Source organism: Dermacentor variabilis, chromosome 4 (assembly GCF_050947875.1).
Source record: "Dermacentor variabilis isolate Ectoservices chromosome 4, ASM5094787v1, whole genome shotgun sequence".
Taxonomy (NCBI): domain Eukaryota; kingdom Metazoa; phylum Arthropoda; class Arachnida; order Ixodida; family Ixodidae; genus Dermacentor; species Dermacentor variabilis.
In genome coordinates, this window is record NC_134571.1 from 79,261,685 (window position 1) to 79,281,509 (window position 19,825).

The 19,825-nt window shown below is 43.2% G+C and overlaps 1 protein-coding gene across 6 annotated transcripts in view; it reads right to left on the reverse strand.

The window, feature by feature from the left end:
- The window catches only part of Rab3-GEF (Rab3 GDP-GTP exchange factor), a 128,515-nt gene that overhangs the window by 58,928 nt on the left and 49,762 nt on the right, over positions 1 to 19,825 (reverse strand). For 4 of the 6 annotated variants that reach the window (XR_012827381.1, XM_075689544.1, XM_075689547.1 and 1 more), the window contains exons 15-24: positions 18,266 to 18,412; positions 16,817 to 17,045; positions 14,901 to 14,966; positions 12,989 to 13,124; positions 11,650 to 11,833; positions 10,012 to 10,188; positions 5,353 to 5,502; positions 2,215 to 2,302; positions 1,355 to 1,447; positions 779 to 960 (exon numbers count right to left, since the gene is read on the reverse strand). Coding sequence is in view for 5 of the 6 variants with exons in the window: in XM_075689544.1 (XP_075545659.1) it covers positions 779 to 960; positions 1,355 to 1,447; positions 2,215 to 2,302; positions 5,353 to 5,502; positions 10,012 to 10,188; positions 11,650 to 11,833; positions 12,989 to 13,124; positions 14,901 to 14,966; positions 16,817 to 17,045; positions 18,266 to 18,412 (1,452 nt within the window). In the remaining variant the exon portion in view is untranslated. The remainder of the gene's footprint in view (positions 1 to 778; positions 961 to 1,354; positions 1,448 to 2,214; positions 2,303 to 5,352; positions 5,503 to 10,011; positions 10,189 to 11,649; positions 11,834 to 12,988; positions 13,125 to 14,900; positions 14,967 to 16,816; positions 17,046 to 18,265; positions 18,413 to 19,825) is intronic. The other 2 variants (XM_075689545.1, XM_075689548.1) reach the window with 2 other exon arrangements.

Consider the following 19,825-nt stretch of genomic DNA (forward strand, 5'->3'; position numbering starts at 1 on the left):
GGAGACATGAGGGAGGAAAGCAGACAGGAGGGTGCAGTGGAACCATGAGGCAGAATGCAAAGAAGGGTATGGTAAAAGTGTGAAAAGTGTAGTGCGGCGATGGTGGCTATGAGATGGCACCCTAGTAACGAGTTGTCTGGGAGGCTTGTTGGCAGCTTCTGTGAATCGTGCCCACGCGTCACCCACGCACTGGCCCCATGCACTGGCTCTCACGATCTCCAGATTAGCGAGGCAGTGGCGCCTCACTTTGCTCTGTTTGCAACGTGCTACATGGGACCGATTGTCCACGCCAGCCAATATATTGCGAAATGAAAACACACATAGAGCAACGCTCAAATTTCGCATTAAGGAGTATCATAATCGTCAGTGAATATTTTTCACCAAGCCCAAGGGTTGGTTCAGAATCCCTTTAATAGTGTGCATTCCAGTTTTTTGTACCAGAGTCAGATCGTGAGTAAAGAGCGACAATTTCTCGTCTTTCTTGCCTGTCCAAACACACAATACTTCAGTAGGATAAGCCAGTAGGTAAAGAAAACGAAAGTTTCTGAAGAACCACAGCTTGCTGCTTGAAGTTCATTGTTTCAAAAGAAGCCTGGCAGCTCTCAACTCCAGACCCAGAGAACAAGCTCAGTGCTAAAGATAAGCATGCACACCTCACCACAAGGCTGACAAGTAGCAGGAAAAGGACACAACAGACAGACCATATGGAAAAATGAAAGGCCAAGATGGCAGAGAAAGGCGAGAGAAAAGCATTGCGGGTTGCATTCATTTGTCGTACCTCAGAGTCGATGCTCGTCAATTTTGAGAGGACGAGCTTCTTGGCATTGAGTAGCCCCCGGAACATGTCTGATGACTCATTTGAATGGTCGATGCTGCCAGAGGAAGGGATCACATTCATCTGCGGTGGTGGCTGCTGTTGGTAGGGCAGTGGTGGTGCGTGCTGAGACATGTCAGTCAGGCCTGAATCGAAAAAGACCGGAGCCAATTTCGTATTCTCAACAGCACACCATAAGCATGTCAGACTAAACAGAAAAGCTTCAAAATAGGACTCCCGACATCTTTGTACTCAGCCACACAACTCACACACACCCTCCCTCTTTCCTTCAAAAGAAATTTGCACTTGAACCCAGATTAATATTTGAGAAACGATGTCGTAAGCTTGAAACTAATAGCACTAGAAAACCTGATGCCCAGAGAAGCAGGAGGCAGTCACTACATTATAAATTACTGATTAGCCCAGAATATTAGTCAGCTGTTACAGACAAATAAACGGTGTACCAGGTTTCTGCTTTACTATTTCTTTACACAATGAAGTTTTGTGCGAAGGAAAAGCAGAGGTGTTATGCAGACTCACTGAAACGATGATCCACAAGAGAACTGCGATCGAAAGAGCCTCTGTCATCTCTCTGTGGAGAAGCATCCACAGGGCTGTTATTTCCATAAATGTCTGCAAGATGAAGAAGAGCACATTAAGGTAATGACCAGGTACAAAAAAAATACTTTGATCTGAATTTTTTTTCCTTTTCAGTAAACACATACTTTAGCAGTGCCATACTTATACAGTGGGGAATTGGGGATGATAAACTTCTATTCTGACATGCAGGCCCAGCGTGCAAAAGTTAAAGAGAAAGTCCCACCAGTTGTCTGTGCAAAAAAGTGAATTCACCTTTTGCACTGTTTCAGCCATGCACAATTGACCCAGTTTCAAATTTTTTCGGCTAACACAAAGAGTTGGCAGCCAAAAATACACAGATATACTTGCGAAAATCCAATACACCGATCGGCAAATGACAGCGGGAGACTGAACCTTTCAAAACACAGTTGCAGATCTGCTGCCAAAGCAAAGCATGTCTTGTGGGAGTGTGCAGCTTTGGAAGAATGCATGTGGCCTGTGTTAAACAGGTCAACCCCACGTTGCCACTAATACTCACATTCAATTTCACATAAGAAATTAGGCTTGAAGAAGCCTGGTAAATGGCCAGACATATGGCAATTAAGTTCACCAGCTATAAAATTCTTCATGACAATTCTGCATGGAGTCCTTTTCATTACAAAATGGCTTGATAAAAAATGCTCTCTGTATTCTCATGACTGTGGTATCTAGCTTCCCCTGTCCCAAGATTATGACAACAGCAGGACCTGTGGTACCTAGCTTCTCCTGTCCAGTAAACACTGCCATAACAATGCAATTACTTGTAAAATTGCCATGCTCACCAGATGAAGACGTTGTGATGTCATCTGCTCTCAATGAGTCTCCTGGGTGTCTGTTCAAGTGTTCACCACTTCCAAATGGTGTATTGTCCTACAAAATTAAATGATAACACACAGCATTTATGGGAAGCCAACTGACCTTGAACAGCAACCAAGTGCTACACTGTTGTGACCCAGCAAATTATAAGCACTGCACTACAGTGTAGTGGGGTAAACTATCGATATAATAAACCTCAATTTATAAAAATTCACAATTTCACAAACTATTTTCGTTTCCCAATCTTAGATGCCTTCAAAACCATGTTTTTTTTTTGTGATTTAATTAATTTTGTGACACAGTTACGAATTAACGAAGTGTTCAGCCATTTCAGTCATGTACTTGGAGCCTGTATGGCTAGTAAATCTGGCAAAAAAAAAAAAAGAAAGGAAAAAGAAAGTTGGTCGAAGCATAAGTTATTTCAAGCGTCCTTCCGCATTAAAATTTTGAGCAGCAAAAAAGTCCTCAAAGGCAGGAAACACCTCTGTGCCATTTTTCCTGTTAGTAAACAACTTGCGGAGGTGTGGGGCACATGGTAGCTCACAGTGCTTGAGAAACATGAGAGCTGAAGAATCCTTCTGTGCAAGGGGGGGGATGAGCAGGGAGTGAATGCGTGGTAGTGTGACTACACACGTGCTAGAGTGGGCAGGAACATGCACCTATCTCCTCGCATGCAGGCCACACACAGTATCTTGAAGGTAATCTGCGGCAAGTGCAAAGGTCGAGCCAATATGGTTGGTGCTTTAATGCGCATTATGTTCCCGTGCATCCAGTGTTGGCGGTGGCATAATCTCAAGTTTCCGAGACATGACGCGAAGCCTTTGCTCGCATTGCGACAGTGAGTTTGTAGTCACAGAGTGGGATCTGTTCATGTTTGCCTGAGCACAAGACACTGATAAGACTACAAACTTTACTTTGTGTAAATGACTCTTTATTGTCGCCATCAATGCCCTTCTTGTAAAAATGTAACTTTCTTTTTGCTCAGGATGAATACTCGTATACAGCAATCCCTCGTTATAACAAAATCGCTTTACTCGAAATAGTGCTTTATTCGAAATTTCTACCGGTCCCAACCCAAACACATGCATTTTAAGCCAGATTACTCAAAGCGCACGAAGAGCTTAACTGGCCTAGAGCAAAGTGGCGAGCGAAGGCATCCCGGCTGCCAAGCAGCGGCGACCCTTTTGCGCATGCAGCGTCAAATCAATACCGCTGACGAATTAGTCTCATGCAGGCCCAAAACAGGCCACAAAAGTATCAAACCAATGACCCACGACTGCCTAGTAACAGGTACCAAGTGAGTGCAGAGTGCTCCCAGCTGTTTACTGTGGAGCGAACGAAAGCTGTCAAATTCAATAATGCAGTGCGCCTGAACTGTTAATCTCTGTCGCAATCGCATCGCTGGTGTCCCCAGTGATAGAATCCACACGAAAATAAAGTTTTTCTGATGCTTTGCGATGCCCGAAAACCATGGTCTCTTGGATGCCGAAAAGTGGCCAAAAGACCACGGGCAGACTTGTGCCATAGCATTTCATCGGGTGCGTTCGATGAAAAGTTTTACTGCTCTAAAGAGCACTTCTGGTGCTGAAACGTATTGAAAAGCACAAAAGAAGTGCCTCTTTGATTACAGGCGTCATTCGAAGCAAGGAGCTACATAAAAAATCCGCAAGACGACTTTAAGGAAGCCGGTCTACAAATTTGCTTGCCGCTCGCCATAATCAGTCTGCATTGCAATAAAACACTGCCCCTAGCTTCGTTTCACTTTTCACGGTGCAAATCGACCAATAACTTGCCGAAAACACGAAAAATAAGAGCATTGCCAGCGGCGAGTCAGGCTGTCAACATGGCAGGTCAATACAAGCTGGTGTTTTCCCAGCGATTTTCTCAAGCCAGTCATGCTTGATTCGCGCCATCCAACTTTAGACAAACAGTCTAAATGCATGGTAGCGTCACTGAATTTTGTTTCTAGACATTTGTGAATGGCACGGACGCGATGGTGTGTGAACAGCGACACTTGAACTGTACAATTAGCACACTGTTGTCAACAACGGTGCGCCGAAAAACTCTCGTTTTGCAAACTTCACGGCTGCACACCTTGGGGAAAAATTGCCCAGTGATCATGCAAAGCACCTACAGCAAAACTGTTCCGTTTTCCCGATCGTAACACTTACGTAACACTTACGTATTGAGGCAAAGCTGAGTTTTGGGAACCGGCATTATGCAACGCGCCATACTTTCTGAGCTTCGAAGCCAATCGCGATGATCACAAAGGCGGTGTCGGTGCCATTGCTGACAGCGGCAAAATATTTCAATGAAAAACACGGCACAGAACAGCAAGAAGCTTAATACCGAACCTCGAAGCAGCTAGGCCTAGCATTGCCGTGGTGGTGGCTACGGCTGCCAGCGGATCTGCGTGCGAGTGTGCCGGCTCGAGGCGATGAGGTTACTAAAATGGCGGCGGTTGTGGCTTTTATTCATGCTTTTATTAATGCCGTTTCGGACGGCGGAGGGTTCTGAAATTTCAGACGTTCTTATACATTGATCCTATGGGGTACGTAGTGGTGCCGCGAAGCCGTCCGTCCGGAAAGTCGCTCGTAGAGTGTACTCTGGCAACTCCTCCAACCGACGACGCGGCGTCAAAGGCCATTCGTTACGATTACTCTCTGTTACTCCAGCCAGCATTACCGCGACTTTCGTTCCCTTTCAATAAAATTACAGCTAATTTTCCCTGATAGAAGCACAAATTTGAGTTTTCCGTGAGTTTTTCCATACTAAATATCCCAGAAAATTCCTGGTTTTCCCGGTTTTTCCAGTTGGTAGACACCCTGAACTTCGTTATATCAAGGTTTGACTGCACTGTTACACTTATTTCTGCTTTGACAAACATTTTTGGAAATTTTGAGCAGTGTACTACAGACAGTTTGCTGCATTCACATTTCCACATTTCACTATTTCTAGCACGTAGACAAGTTGGCATACACTTTCGACGAGTGCATGAATCTTACGAACACAAATCACTAGTGCCCAATAAAAAAAAAAAAGAAAAAGAAAGAAGAAAAACTGACAAAGACATCAGATGCAATATATGTAAAAAAAATGCTCACTGAGCTACGGTTGTTGCACCTTCCATCCTGGGCACAGAGGGAGTTCTTGCGTGAGGATGCGGCCGAATGGTCAAGAAAGCTGCTAGGCTCTGTGCTTTGGGGCCGGAAGGCTGCACTGATGGAACCACGTGCACTGCTGCTGACACTCTCCTGAGGACAATAGCCAAGAATGAGCAGAAGACCAAAGCAGAATAGCAACATTAGGGAACCTTTTTATGGAGCGTGCTCACACATGGTACCATGCACTTAAGCAATGCACTGTCATAAAGTTAAACCACGATCTAACAAAGTCGATGGGACCTGAGAATAATTTCATGAAAACAAAAACTTCATTAAAACAAAAACAGTTTGAACATACATGAAGATGACATTATTCAACAGCAAAAAAAGTATGTAATTTTTTGCTTGCGTTTGCACTTAGCACAGACAGTGAGCTCGGCAAACGCACACTGTTTTTTCATGGAAGCAGCAAACTTTCTTAAAGGTCAATGATATCCGTCACCTGAATTGAAACATGTGATACCCATTTCCCTTCACATTTCCCCACAATACTTTCTTAAATTGAGTGAGACATTGAGCGTGCTTTCATTGTTTCGAGGTTTTCAATGCATAAGGGCCTAGGAATATGTGACATCAAAAGCACTTCATTAAATAAAAAATTTCAAGCAATCTGCTTTTGTTAAATCAAGGTTTGACCACAGAGTTATGCTCTGTCCCAAGTTCTATCAGTGTGTGCAGTGAAAAAACAACAGATCAAGTCACACCTGCACCTCCGTTCTCCCATGTCCCTGCACCTGCAGCGGATACTCTCTTATATAGCTGTGTAAAAACACTTGCACTTGTAGCCTAGTAAAAAACAAATGAAACTAATACTGTCTATTGTAACTCAGAAAAAACAACATCAGTGGAAAAATGAGAAATGTAGAGTTACTAGTGTTGGCATGAAATTTTTATTTGTGCAAAAACATGGCCATCAACTTGACCATTACAGAATGCTACAAAGTGCTAATTTAAGTGTGACCAAATTGAATGAAAATTTTGTGGGCGCAAAAAAGTTGAGAAAAATTCGTACTGGTCATGGGTTCGATCCCAGAACCAGGAGAAACTAAAATGTGACAGCGTGACTGCCACTTCTACACTATATCGCAGTTTCCTGCCAAGATGCATCAGCAGCTGTTTTATCTCACAAGCATTTTTATTCTTATTAGGAGTGACAAATGAACCTGCAACAAAGTTATCAAGCACAACAGCATGGCAAAGTTATCATAAAAATTTATTAATTCAAAATATTTATTACACTGTGCCAACGTAACTACGATCGCCAACCAATAATTCAACTCAGCAGGGACGGCCAAAAGGTCAGAATGTTCAGAAGTCCGGAATGGTGTATTCGCTAAAAATAAGCAAGTTTATTCCACAAGTGGACCAAAAAGATGCGCCTGTGCCATATTCTTCGATTGTAACTTCCGGGGTACTTTCAACTTCGCGTGACTAGCATGAGACGCATCGGCACCTACGACAGCATTCTTGGCACAGTGCCAAACTCGCAATCTTATCACAGTGCAGAAACGCTGCAGCTCGTGGACATGTCCAGTGCTAGTCATGCAAAATATCACAAAAAAGCAAGTATCTTTAAAAGTGATTGTTCAAGAATACAGCCCAAGTTTGTCAATGTGTTTTTGCTCACATACATGCTTGTCTTCGGCCTAGACATTCTGTGGCCGCAACCTTCTAGCAATGGCTATTATACTATGTCTTTTCATGCTTTTCACATTTCATCAGTGATCAGAGCAATGCCCTGCACACGTTATCAATTGGATCAGGCAGCGAAGAACATTGGATGACAAAAGTGGCACAGAATCTACCGGAACTCATCGTTACAAAATCATGGACTGTATCTTGACCATTGTCATGCTGTCGCTGCAGATAGACAAATGTACAGTCAATCCATGCATTGAATTCTCGCCGGCAACTACTAGATCGACTAGGCTTCGGCAGTTTCGGTTTCGAAGAGGTGTTGGCAATAAGGCCAACGACCATGCCGGCAAGATATCAAGACAAAAATATTGTTATTTCTGCTCAACTCCCTGGCCAAATAAACAGACAGTCGTGCAGTTGGTGTACAAATTATCGCACAGCAAGGTGTAAGGTGTTCAAATTTCAGTAGTCCTAACATTAAGTCTACGGGGCTACTGTTGGTGCCGCGGAGCTGTCCAAATAATCAAGCATGTCCGAGTTATCGGTCGGCAACTGTATCTTTTGCAGCCAAGAAATTCTTTCTAGCCAGAAATACTCTGAAAATCCCTTATGTGCCAGCGTAAAATACAGTTAAACCTCAATATATCAAAGTTAGTAAAATCGGCATTTTACTTTGTTATTTGAAATTTCACCTTTTATGCAAATTAAGTGCAGTTGCCGACTAGCTGCTCTTACTCAGAAGCGGCCATAGAAAATTTCAAATTATTGGGCATTCAGAAAAAAGAAAAACATGTTTAATGCGAAAAGTAATTTTGTTGTACAGTGTTTATTCGAATCTAGGCCGACAGTTCTTTTTTTTTTTTCCAGATAATCATACACCAAACTCTAGGGTCAGCTTAGATTCGAGCATTTTAAACACGCTAGCTTTTAACTGAAATGTATAAATATGGTGCATAGCTAGCGCCATCTAAACAAGTCAGTATCACAGGCACTACTAGCCACGTCATTTTGACCTATCTGCCTACATTGTATCGGCGTGCAGCGTGGTATCATCGTAATGGCACCAAACAGGTGATGCAACTACAGTGCCGCTCCCAAACGAAAATTGCGCTAACCGCAGAGGAATCATCAAATGTTCAAGCCAGGCAGGACTTTGGCATCAATGAGAAAAGTGTCAGTCATTAGAGGGGGCAATGGGAGATGTTTCTCAAGTGCGCTGCAATGAGTATGGCCTTTATCAGACCACAACAGCGATGATGACGTAGAATGAGCTCAGCATGCTCATATTCAATAAATGCAGTTTTCTTTTCGTGAACGCTGTCCTCTCTTTTTTTTCAGTCTATATTCGAGGCAAGTTTTTATTTTTTTGGCTTTGCACTTTCGGGGGACGGATTAGAATCGAGGCCGGCCTAGATCCAAGTAAATACGTTATTTGAAAGATGCCAACTAAAAATACAGTTTCATGCTGCTGCTGCTGATGATTTATGGATTTTATTGGAGCAAGGGCCAATATGGCCAAAGAGCACCAAGAGCAGTTTCGCGCTGTGCTGACAATATTTTCACATCGGTGGTACGAAGCAACACCTGCAAAGCTTTCACATTCTCTCTGTTGCTTCGGCTGATAGTGTCACCCGCAGTGGGACGACACTATCATGAAGAGTGCAGGCAGAGGGGAGTGAATGCTTCATCTGTCTCTTGCTCTAATGTGTGTCCAAAACTCGAGATTACGCGAGCTCCAGCACTAAATGAGTGGGAAGATAGCACACATGAAGTCACAGCCTTCTTAGCTCACAGAGCTTTTGCACCCACTGCAGGTAACCTCCAGGAAAGCGTATGCTTGGGCTGCGTATGTGCTCAGTCACACTAACAGCTATGTGCAGCTATGGACAGAAAAGAGGAAGAGACGCACGCCCACCTACCCTCCACCTCTCCCGTAGCAAGTGCTTGACCATGTTACCAAGTTACTGCATGCCCCCCACACGCCTTTTAACCTTTTTGCATGTGCATCAGACCACCAACCTTTTCGCCTAACCCCTGCATGCTTTCCCTCACACCCCCAGCATACGGTGCGTGCGGCATGATAAGGTATTATCGCTCTTGGAATTTAGAAGCATGATGGCAAGATGGTCATGCTGATATGTTGCTGCATTTTGGTGGCCGCTTTTCGCAGCACGGCATGCAATTCAAGAAGTGCGTTCGCAAGCAGCTACATGTAATGCGACCATTTAAAGACCTTCAGCTCTGGCAGTTTTAATTTATTGCTTCTATATTACTTCGCAGCAGCAGTGAAATTTCATTTTATTGAAATAGTGCATAAGCACACTTCATTATATTGAGCTTCAAAATACAGTTTTCTATGGGCAAGAAGTTATAAAAAGTTGAATACTTGTTACACTGAGAATTTCATTATCTTGAAGTTTGTCATATTGAGGTTTAACTGCACATGAAAACACCAAAATATGTGTGAGGTGATCTCATAATGAGTGTTTTAGTTTGGGAGTGAAAAACAAGATGAGCAATTTACGCCTTCATTTTGCTTGCTATTGTTCCTTTTCCACTGAAGGCTCGCAAAAGGAGCTCGGAAAGAATCATCTCCACTTGTAAAACTGCTTCAAGTGTTTTTTGTTAGTGTCACTCTAAAAGGCCTTAAGAAGCAAGTGACAAAATGGAGGAGGATTGCCACTGAGAGGACAGGGGCAAGAGAAGCTGTCATGGGAAGAGCACAAGTTGGGAACACAGATGCAGGCTTCATTCCTACAATGAAATGCTAGTCGTGCAGACATCAATCGACCTTTATGTGGGCCAAGCTAAGCCTTCAGCAGGGGCATCTCAACTTTGTCACTAAGCTAAATTGTAAGTTGTTGATTTGAACTCTGCATCACAAACAAAATACTGATGAAAGAACCTTTAATTTTTGCCTATCATGTACTAAAACAATTGCATCTAGAACCAAGTATGTACCTGCATGCCAGCCTCAGCACTGAGGTCTTTGGCCCAAAAGTGTGTGTGGGCAATCTCCAAGACCTGCAAGGCACTGGCCATGCCACCGATCCCACAGTTGTGGAAGCTGTGCTCCAGGCCTCCAATTACCAACTGGAGCATCCGTAATGTTCCCTTGTACACTGCTTTGGAGATCATCTGGCAGCACGGAGAGAAAAGTGAGAATGGGAGGAATGTAACCTCTTTTTTGCTAATAACTAGTATTCAGGCACTGGCATCCTAAAGAAACTGGGCATCTATGCTCTTATTTTTGACAAATGCAGATCCAAACAGTCCAAACTTGCACAAATCCTGCTAGTTCTACAAAGATATTATCTTGCATTAGCTTAAATTATAAAATTAATGTTCCTTTTAGTTATGTGTTGGCATTATGCCTACGATCTCAAAATGTGAAAGTGGTATAGATGAGCAACATAACTGACATCTGAAAAACAGCATGGTCAGCTGTGTCAATACATTTTGCCTCATATTTGCTTAAAACCTTTCGTCTGGCTTAACACACTATATCTTGTGCCCACTGTAGCATTGATAGCACTTAAGGTTGAAATTCCTGTCTGACATCACAATGTGCTGACTTCATTGCTGCCATACATATGCAATTGTTGCAGTACTGTCTATTCCTAATGGTCACGTTGCACAGTGCTGCAGCAATTGCATAAGTGTACATTGAAGCATCATCTTTAGGAATAAAAAAGCTACAGCTTACTTCACAGACGTAAGCTTGCTTCCGAGGATATTCATCACAAGAGCGTTTATAGAAAATGCCTCTATGCCAGTTTAAGAAGCCAAAAAACAAAGACACCACGAACAACATGGGAAATTACTTGTACTTGCTAATTGAATTAAAGAAATCATGAATTAATGGAAATGAAAGTGGATGAAAAAACAACTTGCCACAGGTGGGGAACACTTCTTCGCATCACGCATGTAATGCTCTACCAATCGAGCTACCATGGCACCGTTCTCCCATCCACTATCTGGGATATTTACGTGTTACTACTAGAACTAACCCTGGGAGTGTTAACCAGTGCCACTACTGTTGTCGGCTTGATATGCTATGATTGATAAATATCGGGCCCCTCTGTTAACCCCCTTTCTTCTCATTCATTACATAATGAGGGTCTCGAATCTGGCAACATTGATGCCTTCAGGTAGCATGTGTGGGTTTATTGACCAGATGCCTTCACTCAAAAAAGATCACGTGCTCGTGATGCCTGTGGCAACAAGGATGTTCCACATCCGCTGCCAAGGTTTGTGAGTGGTGGCGCTGGCTAACACTCCCAAGGTTAGTTCTAGCAGTAAAAACATAAATACCACGGCTCATCTGAGCTTGCAGCCCAGCAAGGTATCTCCAACATAATTCAAATAAAAAATGTTCCACGTCGTTTTCCGCATTACTACTTCCTGATTAGACACTCTGATCGGTAAGCTCTCCATTGTACTAAAAAAAATGGGCACCATGAAAACTGCTTGTCAGTCCCTTTAAATTGCTGCCACATGCAATAATCAGTCACATCATAAAGTACTGCTGTACATTTTAAAAGCAGAAGTACTTAATATATGCATTCCAAACTGAAATGCAGGCTAGGGCACACGCACCACGTCCTTGATGTGACCGTCAGGACCGACCCTTCGCTCGAGGGTGCGATTGAGTCGCAGGACAACCACATTCCTGTAGCTTTCATCCTCCATGAGGCGTGCAATGCGGTTCTTCTTGAACCACTTGATGCCTTCACCGTTCGCCACTGAGTTGAGCACATCCTTCAGGAACTGCTGGTTGTCGCTGCAGTCACAATGCCAAGGTTACAGGCACAGCACACAGTACAACTCGCTGCATTGTGTATTATGTGATGCTTCCATTGAGGTGTGCCATTCATGAATCACTATAGCGATGCCTGCATTACTAAATGTTGTTCACATAAATTGAATATTAATAAAAATAAATATCAGCTGGTCCACATCATTTGGTTTCGTAAGCGATTTCGTTCCCACTCCCTCCAGTAGCAGCAGATGACTATCGGCAATGCAGAACAGACTTCTCATTTTAGGCTTATAAACTTCCACAATCAAGTGGAAGAACAGCGGGGATTATTGGTTGACCTTTATGATTTGCGTGTGATGAGCGAAGGTGATAGTTTAAACCATGATCCATTGCTTAAGATCATAATTTAGTCAGCAATTTGGTTGGATATAGCCTAAGGTGAGAGCGTTTACTTAAATGGTTGCTGCCCATGTTTGTTGACAGAAAACTTTTAGGGAAGTTTGGCACAGTTTGCTATATCCAGGAACTAGCATTCCTGGCACAAACCTCGAACAGCACCTGAACCATGCGTGTGTGCATGCTATTCAGAGCCTCAAAACACTAAGAACTATCATTACAGGACTTTCTACTGGCAAGGCACACTACAGACTCTTGCAAAGGTGTGAGTAGCATCTCTGGAAAATTCCTCCTAGCATCAGCACAACAGACAGCAGATAAGAAGACGAGCATGTGTGCAAAGCTCTACAGCTGGCGCATGCTACCCTATAGCATCACTTCAGCCCAAAAGTCAAGCACACCAGGATAGTCCTTAGCCAATGGTGCTTTCAGTATGCGACATACTATGTTAGGGCCTTGAGTGCAAGGACTGCACTGTGGCTACTGGTCACAGAAATGTCCCTCTGCTCATTCAGTGGTGAATAGGTTCAGATCTGCAATGCCTTCTATATAATTACATCATATTTTGTGACATAAAAGTACGGGAGAATATTACATCGAATTACAATATGCATACCCACATGTTTTTTTCGTATCTGTCACACCATTTTTGGTCCCAAATAAAAACAGTAAGAGAAGTCTCTCTAGCCTTCCTAGCATTGCCTGCTATGTATGAAACAGAGTGCAATGAGAATGGGAGAGCAGCAAAAAGAAAACCAAGCGAAATCTTCAGACACACACCTCTGTGTTGAAGACTGTTCCTCGAAGGTCTGCACAGAGCGTGGTTGTTCCTGGGGCTGGACCCTTCTGCCCTGCTGTGGTGTGACGTGCTTGATGAGTGGGGTCCGTTCGACAGGGCCCCTCCTGCCCATGTTAGCTGGCGTGTGCGGTATCAGGGGATGCATCATGCCATTGTTAGTAAGGTTAGTATTTTTAGTCAAGAAGTGGCTGGGATCTGAGCATACATGCAAGCAAAACATAGTTTGTTCACAAAGCACATGAGCAGCATCCCTTCATCAACACATGTGAAGCAGTACGAAAAACACACACCGGGAGAGGGGAATCAAGTACAATTTTTATGACGTCTAGTTAGAGGACACTCTGTAAATACAACAAACTTCTGTTCATGTAAGACCTACACTTAATTTATACAGTCTACGCTCATTGCAATGGACCCGCATACAAGAGACTTTCGGATGTAACGGATTATATTTCAGCCTTAGTTTGTTTTACCTATTTTATTAATGCAACGAAGTTCACTTTTAACGGATCGTGCTACAACGAACTATCCGCTACAGCAGATGAAATTAGCGGCAATTTTTTTCAAAATCGGGCACATAAAATGTACTTTTGCCGTGTCGACATGGGCTGACAACTGACTTGTGAGGGTCAGCCGACAATCGAGGCTCAATACCGTGCGCGCGAGGGAGAAAGGCAGGGCGGAAACGCACCGTTTTCTTTTGTGCGCGAAGGCACAGGGGGAACTCGGGGAGGAGGAGAAGGAGGCGGGAGGAGGAGACGAGAGAAAGGGTTCTACTCCAGCGGCTGCCGCTTACGGCGCGGCCACTGTATCTTGAATGCGATCTGCCATGTGGACAAAGTGCTCGCCCATGTGGGTGCCGTATCTCGAAAGCGATCGACAATGTGGACAAAGTGCGCGCCCACACGGGCACCGTATCTTGAAAGTGATCTGCGATGTGGACAAAGTGTTCGCCCATGCGGGCTTTATCTTCAAAGCAATGTGTGATGTGGACAAAGTGCGCCCAGTTCCGGTAGCTCCATATGCGCTGCGCTTTCAACGTTAATTCGTGTTGAAGCGAGAGACAGCACGAAGGTCAATCAGCGCACTGCTGCTGCCGCACTTATCTTGCTTAATTTGCCATCGCAATTGATGGTTCACTTTTCGGGAGAAACTGTGACTTTTTTTGTTTGTTTTTTACTTCGGATGTTCGTTACTCACTCTTTGCAATAAAGTTGTTAGACATCGCGACGAAAGTTTCGGAAGTGAGGCACTTTGGATATCACAGACTTTGCATAAAACGGACGTTTTTTGTCGGATTATCAGGGTCTGTTGTAAGGAGAGTTGACTGTGTATTATTAATAACCTCTAGAGTGAAAGGCTTTTCAATGTGATCTTAGAATGTTGAAGTTTACTGCAATTGAGGACAAATTCGAAGCAGGGAAATGCAACTAGAGTTTATGCCTCAATGAACTCTATTAGCATGTTCTCTGATGCCTCTATGGTTTGTTACACAACTTAGTTGGTGCTCACAACAGTGATGAGTGTGCCAAACTATCGTTATTCTGATACATTCTAAATGTTTTTTCTGAAACTACCCACCTGTAATACTTCTCTGTATATGCAAAAAAAAAAAAAAAAGAAAGTGTTCCATCCCTTTCAGTTATGTTGTCCTCCAAGCCTCAGCCATTCTTTATCCCAGTTAAGAACACAATGCAGAAACATGATACACCATGCAAGAACTTTGCAGTCATGCTGTTTGTATCATGCAAATGGAGCGGTGCAGTCTATTGTCAGCATCCAGAGTTTCATGGTTAACTCAAGTGCCATGAAAAGGAGATGGTAAGTGGAACACAGAGGACCACTACAGAGCAGCAGAAAATCAGTGTAGCCAGAAAACAGTGCACCATTTACCTTTGGGGAAGGGTCCAAATGGAGGTGCTCTTTCCCTACCCTTAACAGCAGCCGACACTCTGTTGCCTGCAAGCAGCAGAGAAGGTTGCAAAGCGTCTGATTGGCAATTGCAGCCCAAGGAATGCAGTGCAGAGTACAGCAAAGAGCAACTAATGCATCTAGTGCCTACTAGAGGAAAAAGAAAGAGAAGAGACTGACATGAGGAATTTAGCACATGTCCATGGAGTAAATGCATGATAAGCATGAAGTTTGCACTTATTTTGGGACGGATGTGTCAAAACGAACAAGCCAGACTGTTGCAATGTTTAGCCCACATTCAAAGTGCAAAATATTGTTTTTTTGAGGACAATTCTTCAGTTGCAGTCTGAAGGGCTTCATAGCTATGTACTTAATCATAGTAATCATAGTATTAGTAATCAGCAAGGCATGAATATTCAGAGCTTTAATTCACATACAACTTTTGCTGTTTTCTCTGGCTCGCATCAAGTAGTGATAAAGCACTGAAATTAAGATACAGTCAAACCCAGACACATCGAACCTTGGTATACAGAGCAGTTGTAACATCCCCTTGGAGTCCCATGCAAAAGTATAGCATTGTGAAATGCATGTACAGAATTCCTGTTCACAGTCATACTCATATTGAATTCTGCATGACACTGTGCCCCTGCAAGTGCGCTTCTCCTAACATGACTTCTTGTTAACGAGAAGTTTCTTCTCCTAATGAGACCTTGTTAGAAGAAGGAGAATCAAGAAGGAGAATTGTTAGGAGAATCACTTCTCGTGCCATCGGAAATAATTAATGTTGATGAAATGGCACTGTTTTGGCAGATGCTGTCAAAGAATTGAATATAAAGAGCAGTACATGCAATGGTGGAAATTAGCAAGGTGCATGTCTCATAATATGGAGGAATTGTGCAGCAAGTGTTTTGTTTGTGCTCCATAATGCTGAATTTACTTTAGTAAGCTTCACTGCAATGCAGGCCTGTGATGCGATGAACCATACTTTTGCTGTTACAACTGCTCTATATACCAACGTTCGATGTATCCGGGTTCGACTGTATCGACTTTGTCACTACTTGATGTGAGCCAGAAAAAAACAGCAGTGGGGAAAATACTACACGATATGCAGTGAAGCACACTTTCTGCGGCTATTTGTTATTGGAAGGAGAATGGCCATGCTGTTAATGTGAAAGGCTTCCCGGTACAATACATGCTCTCTGCAAGAAATGGATGGCACTTGATCGTTTCACTATGTGGCTCCAAACGTGAGATCCCCAAATTCCTGCTTTTCATGTTCTCAGGAGACTGTCCGAGACATGTGTAGTTTTCAGATAAACATTTTATATTTCAAAGTATCAGTATATTGAACTATTTCAGGATCCCCTTCAAGTTCAATATATCCGGATTCGACTGTAGTACGTTGGCAGAAACCCATTATTCCACTGATAAGATTGCCGTTTCTGGTGGATGTTTCTGCAATGTATGCAGCAGAGGCATTATCAACCTGAAAACAATATTCTCTGATGATGTATGGCTCTCTCTTCAAGATATTCAAACTAGGTGCATGTGAAGGAAGGCGAGAATTGTTAATGGCTGGCTCATTTCAATGAATGACTTCCATTTGTCCGAGATTTATATGCAACACTGTTTGTTCTGTTAATGCTAAAGCATTAAGGCAAGCTCTGCAGTGAATTACCTGCGGCCAGCACAGCCTTTTATTTTTTTAGAAGTCTGCTAGAAATGGCAGGAAGGTCACGGTGCATGTACAATCCCAAATTCCTCCACCCCCCTTCCCACTAATGCTGGTGGACAAAACAGACTGAGAAATGGACTAGAAAAGATCCTCATGCGAGGTCAGCAGCACCTATAGCAAATGCTTATGCTGTAGCAAGGCCAGAGAATCCCAGTGCTCTTACCAAAGAGTCCTGAGATGCCTTGTATAACATTGGAGGTGTGCGCAGCGAAGCCGTTGAGCTCACTGCTCACAGTAGACATGAGGGACCCCGAGTCTCGGCGTTGAAACATTGCCGGCTGCTGTTGCTGCTGTTGCTGCTGCTGCTGATGTTGATGCTGTTGGTGCTGCCCTTCACCCGTCGCCTGGAGAGACCCACTCTCCTGCTTCTCTTTGTCCCGGTCACTCAAGGCCTGCATTCACATGCAGCCAGCATGAAACAAGACACAGCACTCTTGAATAAGCAAGACTATTCCTTCTTATCTGTTTATCATAAGAGAGAGCCATTTAAGAGCAGAGAGGTCTGCCAGCATAGAAATACTCACCTACGTGCTACTCTGCAAGGAAGGGGAGAGTAGGGGCCTGAATTTCATCTCACTAACTTCATACATGCAGTGAAAGCTACATGTTGCGGCAGCCAAACAGAACAGAAAACCAGAAGGGGTCCTCGATAATCCACCTCTCATCGCCATCTGTGCGGTGCCGACTGAATGGATGGATGGTGTCACGGATGAATCAGTGGTGCACAGCGGGTAAGCCTCCCTACCACCTCAAACAAACAGCTAGATCTCGTTGATTGGCTAATATGAGCCCTAGCCTTCAGCACGCCACAGGGTTGGTGAGATGGAGCATAAAAGAAGGAGGGCATCATTTTCCGTTAACATAAACATATTCAAACATTTTCCATGTGTTGGCCGCATGTCAAATCTCTGTCCACGGTAATTAGTGATACAGAACCAGATGCCACACACAGGAACCCAACCAGTTAGCCAATAGCATCTGTTGGGCACACACTTGGTGTACGCCTGCTGAACATAAGCAAGGGCAAGCACAAGCAAGGAGTATGAGCCTGAACTATTTTCAGCTATATGCCACACAGCATACTTCCATGCTTTCTTTACGAATTGGAAGATCACCATGCAGTATGCTTCCACCCAATACTTAGGTCACTCAAGAAAATATGTGGAAGTCCCACGCATGGAAAGTATATGCAAGGGCTGTCACTATGCACTGACAATTATTCTTTTGAAGCCAGTGCTACAGTGACCCATGCATAAGAAAGATATAGAGAACTTTTTTTTTTCTTTTTCTTTAATATCTCAAAACTGCACAGTGGGTTATGAAGAACACTGTAAGGGGGGCTCTGCATTAGCTGTGACCACCTGGGTCTCTTTAACAAGCACCAAAAGCATGGTACATGAGCTTTTTTTGCATTCCGCTCCTATCAGAATGTGGCCACTGAGCCCAGTAATCTAAACCGTGACTTTTTGACCAGCAGCACGACCCTGTAGCCACTGGACCATCATGGCTGGCAACAGCACAAGTCTGCATGTGTCTGCAGCAATTACATGGCTACAGCTAGGAAAGACAACCAGATTTGAAACACCTCAGCTTGACAATTGAGTGCACTTACCTTCATGAGTGTCTTGCGGCCGGCCTCACGAGCCGGTTTGGTGGCCTCCAGAGCAGTGCGGCTGACCTCTGCGGCAGCCTTGGTGGCCTCGCGCGCCACTTCCTTGGCCTCGCGCGCCACAGTCTCAAAAAGTGAGCTCTGGCTTCCCTGAAAAAAGCATGGCGCATCACCGTGTAAAGAAACCACAAGCACACTACGGGAAAAGACAGAGCAATGTCATCTGCTGCCATGCCTTAGCATAGAAGTCTTTCAGAGCACATACGCGTTTATGCAAAGGAAACAATCAGAAAATAAACATACATGAAAAAAAAAAAAAAACGAGTGCTTGTATTCATACTTTATCTTCCATGCTATGTACCCAGTTTACTTCATTGCAGCCGTTGACCAACTAGCCAAAGATCAGCTTCTTCTGAAACATGAGGGTCTCTCGTCCACATTTAGTTACGCACCTAGTAACGATGTGGCAATCACAGTTTGACTGATGAAATATGTTTTCTCTTTCATTCCATAGATGGTACCTTAAGCCATGCAGATTATTGGTGCCCACAAAGTAACATCTTTATTAATGATAGACAACAGACAGCAACAGCCTCAAACACAACAGACAGCATGGAAACAGACAAATGCTTCCTGCAGTCACTATAATAAAGAAACTTCCCAGCACTTTATGTGCTCTTTCAAGTACCTTTTCTATTGAAATGGTCTGCAGGATGCACTGAATCAATAAATGAATATCAACAATATCCTTTCTGTGTAGGCCATGTTTTGTTATTACGCAATAATGTTTCTATGTTGCATGGCTCGCTGCTGCTGTCATTTGGGGGCTGAAACCCAGCTCAAGTTGCGTTTATACAGCTCTTACCTCAGCCTGCTTCATTTGTTTTGAATGGGGACAATAAATAAATAAATTCATTAATAAATCAATAGCGCTCTGACCATGTCATCTAAATGCATTCAAGAAAACTAAAGAAAGCCATCATAGAAATTTGTACATCAAAATTCAACAAAGAAACTGGCACTCAGGCAACCAACAAACAGTAAAAGAAAAATAAATAAAGAAAGCAAGCAAGGACTCAGCAGCTTTCTGCTTATCCTCACACTGTGCTTGAATAAGCAATACATAAATGTGCGAGGCTATTTGTAACATTTACCGCTGAGTGGTGGCACCATAACATAAACACAATGTGAAATACAAGTGCTATGTAAGCAATCATGAAAATGTGCAGTACTATTATTAAGAGAAAGCTTTAGCTCGAGGGCTCCTATCTAAATACATGTAAAAGGAGAATTCGTTTTTCTCGGCAACCACTGCACTGAATTCAGTGAGGTTTGTTGCATTTAAAAGGAAAACTTAAAATCTAGTGACTGTTGGTTTCGAATTTTTAAATTAGGTTGTCAATTTTTTATTAAAAATTGGCAAAAATATAAACTTTTCAGAAAACGAAACTATCAAGTTTACAACTCTGTAAATCAGCAATGAAAAATGATACCACAATTCTGTGAATTGCATTTGATAGTACATCTAAAGTAGACAAAATTTATATGTTACACATGAATCTA